Here is a 6,949-nt window from a genome sequence, read left to right on the forward strand (position 1 = left end):
TTGCCTTTCTCTTCTCTCTGCAGGTCTCGGGACACCTCTCCTTTGCCCTCACCCCTGCCAAGGACCAAGAGCAGAAAACATACCCGAGCTCTCCAGAAGTTAAGGTGCCGGGGCAGGAGGCCGGGCTTGTGGAGAGGGTCAGTGTGGGGCGGCCCACCCAGCTGACCCGAAGTCCTTTTCCCACCGCAGGGAGGTGAACAAGCGCCTCCAGGACCTTCGTTCCTGCCTGAGTCCCAAGCAGCGTCAGGGCCAGGACCACCTGAGCCAGGATGATGAGGTGGTCCTTTTGGAGGGACCCATTCTCCCGAGGAGCCCTCGACGCTTCCAGCTCAAAGTCCGGTGCCGTGCTGACCTGATCAGATTGCCCGTCACAATGGTAAGTGCGTGAAGGGCCTGTGGGGGCAGGTCCCAGGAGAGGCCGTGGTCAGGCAGGGGGGACTGTGTTTCTTTGCCCATCCCGCTCTTTCAGGCTCCATGCCTTTGTGCTCACTATTCCCTTGGTCCGGATTGTCTTTTATTTTCCCTCCCTTTTCTGGCAAAATTTCCACCCATTTTTCGAGAAGGAGTAAGGAAAAGGGATGGAAGGAGCCTTGAGGCTAAGCATCCTAAGGAGCTTTATTGGCAGCCCCCTCCCAGGATGTCTCCTTCCCTCCTTCCTTCCCTCAGACCCCGCGCTTTTCTCTTACTAATGCTCTCGCTACAGTAGACACGCAGATTCTCAGTGGTGCTCAGCTCCCCCACCTTCCCAGGGAAGACTGTAAGGATGACTCCATCCAAAAATAAGATTGATAACAGAAAGGAGCCATAACCATGCATTGGCAAGCAGCTAAGCCAGAGCTTGCAAACTGGCAGCCATGGCCTTGTCAACAGGGCATCTTCCTTTTCACCCTGCAGAGCGCCTTTAAAGCGTAGGAGTTTACAACAGCAACAGAAAAGCCCTACCCAGTTTGGCTCAGTGGGTAGAGCGTTGGCCCTTGGACTTAAGGGTTGCTGGTTCCATTCCGATCAAGGCCACGCACCTGGGTTGGAGGCTCGATTCCCGGCCCGGTCGGGGCATGTGCAGGAGGCAACCCATCCATGTGTCTCTCTGACATCGATGTTTCTCTCTCTGTCTCTCCCCCTCCCTTCCACTTTCTAAAAATCAATGGAAGAATGTTCTTGGGTGAGTATTAACACAAAACAAATGCACAAACAAAAAAACAGGATTGGTTGCCAGCCTTTGCAGTAGGTGATTTCATGCAAAGGTCCGGATGTCTGGCTTCTCTTAAGTAAGAAGACATAGTCACGGGCAACAGCGACCTGCTACCTCCTGCTCGCCACCTACCGGGGTTGAGCCTGAAACCCAGACATGTGTCCTGACGGGGAAATCAAACCAGCAACCTTTTGGTGCATGGGACAACACCCAGCCAACTGAGCCACCCTGGCCAGGCCTCGCTGGCCTGCTTAGATGGGGCATGTGAGCTCCACTTGGCTGCAATCCCCGCCCTCCCCTTTTCCTCCTAACCCATGGTTGCTTCATTTCTTCGTGTTACTTGCCCAAACCCCTATTGACATGATTTTATTCTGTATTTTCCCAGGTAAATATGACGAAACTCCCAGCTGAGGCGCTTGAGTAGCAAAGGCCACAAACTTGTGTTGGGGGCGGTGATGGGGACTTCAAGGCAGGAAGGCCTCCTTGTTCTTCTCTCCTTCCCCAGTCGGAGCCCCTACAGAGTGTGGTGGACCACATGGCCACCCATCTTGGGGTGTCCCCAAGCAGGATCCTCTTGCTCTTTGGAGAGACAGAGCTGTCCCCTACCGCCACCCCCCGGACCCTAAAGCTTGGAGTGGCTGACATCATTGGTGAGAGGAGGGCAGGGAGGTGGAGCCTTGAGGAGGCTTTTGCTACAGGGAGGGGATGAAAGGAAAGGCTGGGTGTGGGGCTGGCTCCCAACCCCAGCGCCCTGGTCCTGCCTCCACAGACTGTGTGGTGCTGGCGAGCTCCCCCGAGGCGGCAGAGGCCTCCCACCTGCTCCAGCTGCGCGTGCAGGGGAAGGAGAAGCACCAGACGCTGCAAGTCTCGCTGTCCCGAGTGAGTGGGAGACATGGCTCTCCGCGCCCTCACCTTCCTCTGCCTCCTCTCTCGTCAGTTAACTGAGGATGGGTTCCTTCTCATCCTGATTTGCTGGAGACACTGCCCTCCCTGGTGTTGGGTTCCCGCGCCTCCTGGATGGTGGGGAAAGCCCATCATTCAACTTCCCGCTCCTTCTGCTGGGAACCTCTGCTCTAGTCTCCTGTCTCCTTCCAGTTAAATGGAAAGGACCTTTGGACAGTAACCACTAAAGCCCATCAAAATAGCAAATGAAGGCCACACTTGTAAGTGATATTGAGGGCACTGGCACTGAATTTCACAACCATCTTATGGGAAAGTAGTTACTGTCATTGAACAAATAAGGGAATTGAGGTCTAGGGAGGTGGGTGACTTGCTCTTTAGTGTCCTAGGGTTGCTGTAACAACCCACCACAAACTGAGAGGCTTAGAACAACAGAATGCTTTCTGTCACAGTTCTGGGGGGTAGAAATTGGAAGGTAGGAGGCGCCAGCAGGGTTACACCCCCTGAAACTGCGTAGGATCCTCCTGCCTCTTCCAGTTGACCTGGTGTTCCTAGACTTGCCCTTGCCTCACTGCTATCTGCCTCTGTTGTCACATGGCTTCTCCCTGGATGTCTGTTTTCTCTTCTTACAAGGACACCGGTCATGTTGCATTAGTGCCCACCCTAATCTGTATGACCTCATCTTAACTTGGTTACATCTGTGAAGGCCCTACTTCCAAGTAAGGTTGCATTCACACCTACCAGGGGGTAGGACCACAAGGTATCTTTTTGGAGGGGACACAGTTCAAACTGTACCACAGTATGACCTCATCTTAACTTGATTACATTTGCAAAGGCCTACTTCCAAGTAAGGTCGCATTCACACCTACCAGAGGGTAGGACCACAAGGTATCTTTTTGGAGGGGACACAGTTCAAACTGTACCACTTGCCTAAGGACACATCCAGTCAAGTGGGAGAGCCTGCCTCCAGGCGATTGCTCTCACTCTGGAGTCATTGCCTGACGCTGCGCCTCCGCCCTAAGCTGTGGGCTCTGTGGGCTGGTTCCCTAGAGAGGAAACAACTCTCCTGGCTTCTTTGTCCACTCGCCCTCCCCTCCAGAGGCAGGACTTGACTTGTCCCCTTGTCCTCCCTGTCCCAGGTCCTCTGTCCCTCTGAGTTCTTCCCAGCGCCTTTCATTTACATCAGCTTTTCCTGTCTATCCAGGATTCTCCCCTCAAGACCCTCATGTCCCACTACGCGGAGGCCATGGGACTCTCCGGCCGCAAGCTCTCCTTCTTCTTTGATGGGACACAGCTTTCGGGCAAGGAGCTGCCGGCTGATCTGGGCATGGAATCCAGGGACCTCATTGAAGTCTGGGGCTGAAACCCCACTCCCTGTTGGGAGACCCTCATGGGACCCCCACTACTGAACTTGGAGAACAGCTGTCCCCTTTGGCCGTGAAGGGCTAGCTGAAGTTGAGGTAGAACTTATCTTTAAGCTGAAGCAAAACCGAGGCATGGTATTTGACCCTCTCCCGCTCACTTTAGTTTCAAACTGTTAGTGCCCTGGTTAGTTGTGTTTGTCATTGCTGCCCGGGGTGAACGGTGGCTCCATTCACATGGTGTGCTGAGCTCTGCGACCCCCTGGAACATTCCCTACCCCCACCTTTTCACTTCCACCATCACCGTTTCCTTCACTGAACTGCTCATGTTTGAAGAGGGAGTGGAAATAAATGAGGGTTGAGAATGGGATTCCAGCCCTGGGATTGACGCCACATCTAGGACAGCCGTGGCCGTAGTGTCATTTGGAGGTAGGTGGTGAGGTTTGCTTGAGGCACGGACGCAGGAAAAGAAATGATCGAGCTCACGCAGGCAGGAGCTTCCGCGCAGGCAGACGGGGCTACTCTTGAAGGATCTCGAAGGTTCTGGGCCTTGGAGTCCAGCTCACCCAGGGCCTGTAGAGCCCGTCCTGAGGCGCACATTGTTGAGGGCATAGCTGAGCACAGGAGGCCTTTTGGATCTCGGGTCCTAGCCATGCAAGGATCTCATGCAAGGCTCTGGTTTCGTGGCTTCTCTCCCCTTCACGCCACCCTCTCCCATCCGCATCCACTCTAGGATGTGATTACATGTCTGCATATGAACGTATCCTTGTAAAACGCAGTGCTGTACATGTGACTATCCTTATGTACGTGGTGTGCTGTGATCTGTGCGGCTCCTTTTCTCACTCAACACGTGTTGCTTGTTTTACATGGACCTCGTTGCTTTGAACTGCTCTGCGACATTCCACAGTGGGCGTCAGCCGGGTGTCCCTTACACGTTCACTGGTGGACCCCTCGGTGACTCCATCCCTAGGTACCTGCAACCCCTTGGCTCATAGACAAAGCCGCGATGAATATCCTGTTGTGTCCCCTTCCATGCTGTGTGGAAAGTTCTCTGGCATAGACACCCAGGATGGGATTATGGGTCGGGTTAATTTCTCTGTGGCCTACCAGAGTTTTCTTTAGGTGGTCGCTGACCCTCCCACTGGACGCTCCCATTTCTCCCTCCCTCACTGGCACTTTGATTGCCCAGTTTCTCTTTTTGCCAGTCTGATGGGTATAAAGTGGCACCGTGTTTTAATGTACATTCATCTCCTTCCAGGAATTTGGAAAATTTCTTCATGTACCTGTCAGCCTTTCTGATTTCTCTTTCTGTAAACTGTTCATTTCTCTGTTCATTTCTTTGTTTATTCTAAAGAGTTGCTCGTATATTCCTGGGCAGTTGCAAATAAGTCAGAATGGCACTTGGGTTTATATACCTAGGAGTGCCCTTTACTGAACAGACATTTTAAATTTTAATTTAGGTGAATGAACTGTTTTGTTATGTAATTGTTGCTTTTTGATTTCTTATTTAAAAGTAGTTAAGATATTTTGCATTTTCTTTTGTTAGCTTACCGGCTCTTCCTTTCACATTTAGGCCACGGAGGGGGCTGAAGTCCAGCTGTGCACACTGACACTAGCAGTGGCTGGTGTCTGCCCTGCATGGTTACACATTTCTGCTCGTTGATTGATTCCAGGCTGTACTGGCTGCTAAATATTGAGCGTTACTTTTAAACTCGTTGATTGCCAGGCTGTACTGGCTGCTAAATATTGAGCGTTACTTTTAAACTATTTAAAATTCACATTTGTATATGAGATCCAAGTCTTCTTTTCATTATATAATGAGCCAGTTTCCTCAGTGTCTACTAATAAAGCCATTAATTTCCCACTAGATGTGGTATAATTTTGGCAATAGTGTATCACATTCTTAAAATATTTTTGTTAGAATGTGGCATTCTTTTGACCTTGTATTGTAGGAAAGAAACCTTTATAACATTTAAATAATATATAATACAGTATAGCTCTCATTTTTTCAGATCTTTTATGTCTGCTAATAACTTTGAACACATTAAAATTGTATATTCAGTCTTAGCAGAATAAATGGGAGTACATTCCACTTGTGTGTACTTGAGGATTTCTGTCTTTGTGGCCCTCATGGGACCCCCACACAGTCTGTGACTAAGACATTCCTTGTCCCCTCACATCCATTGTTCCTCCTTCCAGGGTAACAGAGACTTCAGAATGAAGATAGCACTGCCCAGTCTGCGTGTAGCTGGGCACGGTCGAGTGCTGGTTCAGGCTCTTGGGGTGCAAGGGGAGGAGGGCCGCCCGTTCCAGGATGCGACCATAGTGGGCAGTGCCTGCCCTCCCCTTCGCTTTCTTCCTGGAAGGGGAGCAACCCAACTGACACGAGGTGACCTAGGGTGGAAGCCACACAAGGACGGTCAAGGAGAGGCTCAGCCTTCATGCAGCGTTTTGCCAGCCCTGTACACCTCTGGGCTACAAGAGAAAGGGGAACTTCTGTCTTGTTTAGATCGCTGCTCCTGGAGGATTTCTGCCCCTGGTAACCAAACCCACCTCTAGCCCTGGGGTGTTGGGGTGTTGCTATTGCAGGCCATATTGTAGTTGTCAGGTCACCGAAGGAGGAACACAATGAGGCCAGAATGGTGAGGGATTCCGAATTCATTCAATCATCCGCACACCAGGTGGCTCAGCCTGGATGGTTCCAGCACCAGTGCTGGGAGTCAGCGGCTTTTAAAGGACTTTTGGCGGGCTTTTTCTGGGCAGAGACTTCTTTATGCAGACCCGGAGGGGAGAGGATGGAATGTGGTCACCACAAGTGAAATGTGGTCCCAGCAAAGGGAATGTCCATAGTGAAATGACCTAAAAAGCCAGCTCCTCGGGGAGGGGTATCAATTCAATTGCTCGATCAAACCGAACAGCAGTGAGCCTCTCTGGGGACCAGGTGAGAGCGCAGGCTTGTACCAGGGGTAGAGTCACTGGCCACTGGAATCGCACCTCCCAGTTTCTCTTGAGGGCGGCCCGATTTCTGACCGAAGTGGCGGGACCTCTAAGTCCATAAGCAAGTGGTAGAAGGTCCAGTTTCCTCTGATGGTTCCCAGCACTTAATCTGGTGAGGATGTGGGAAAGAAGTAAAAAAAACACTTGCATTTCTTCTATGATGAGAGAGATTATTCATCCTTTTGATCAAAGAGATTGGTCACTTGTCAGATGATCTTTCTAAAACTCTCCTGTTGCCCTGGCCCCTGGGGCTCAGTTGGTTGGGTGTCCTCCCGTGCACCGTCTGATTCCCAGTCAGGGCACATGCCTGGGTTTCAGGCTGGATACCTGGTAGGGGGCATGCAGGAGGCAGCCAATCAATCAATGTTTCACTCTCCCATTGATGTTTCTCTCCACCTCCCTTCTCTCCCTAAAAAAATCAATTCAAAAAATTAAAAATAGCCCTGACCGGTTTGGCTCAGTGGATAGAGCGTCGGCCTGCGGACTGAATGGTCCCAGG

The 6,949-nt window shown here is 51.4% G+C and overlaps 1 protein-coding gene across 1 annotated transcript in view; it reads left to right on the plus strand.

Moving 5' to 3' along the window:
- Positions 1–4,978, plus strand: part of NFATC2IP (nuclear factor of activated T-cells, cytoplasmic, calcineurin-dependent 2 interacting protein) — a gene marked incomplete at its 5' end in the record, with an annotated part of 9,545 nt that extends 4,567 nt beyond the window's left edge. The window contains 5 exons of the mRNA XM_014542950.1: positions 24–104; positions 190–376; positions 1,698–1,842; positions 1,962–2,071; positions 3,297–4,978. Of these exons, the coding sequence (XP_014398436.1) occupies positions 24–104; positions 190–376; positions 1,698–1,842; positions 1,962–2,071; positions 3,297–3,455 (682 nt within the window). The remainder of the gene's footprint in view (positions 1–23; positions 105–189; positions 377–1,697; positions 1,843–1,961; positions 2,072–3,296) is intronic.
- Positions 4,979–6,949: the final 1,971 nt, after the last annotated feature.

Source organism: Myotis brandtii, unplaced genomic scaffold (genome assembly GCF_000412655.1).
Source record: "Myotis brandtii unplaced genomic scaffold, ASM41265v1 scaffold317, whole genome shotgun sequence".
Classification (NCBI taxonomy): domain Eukaryota; kingdom Metazoa; phylum Chordata; class Mammalia; order Chiroptera; family Vespertilionidae; genus Myotis; species Myotis brandtii.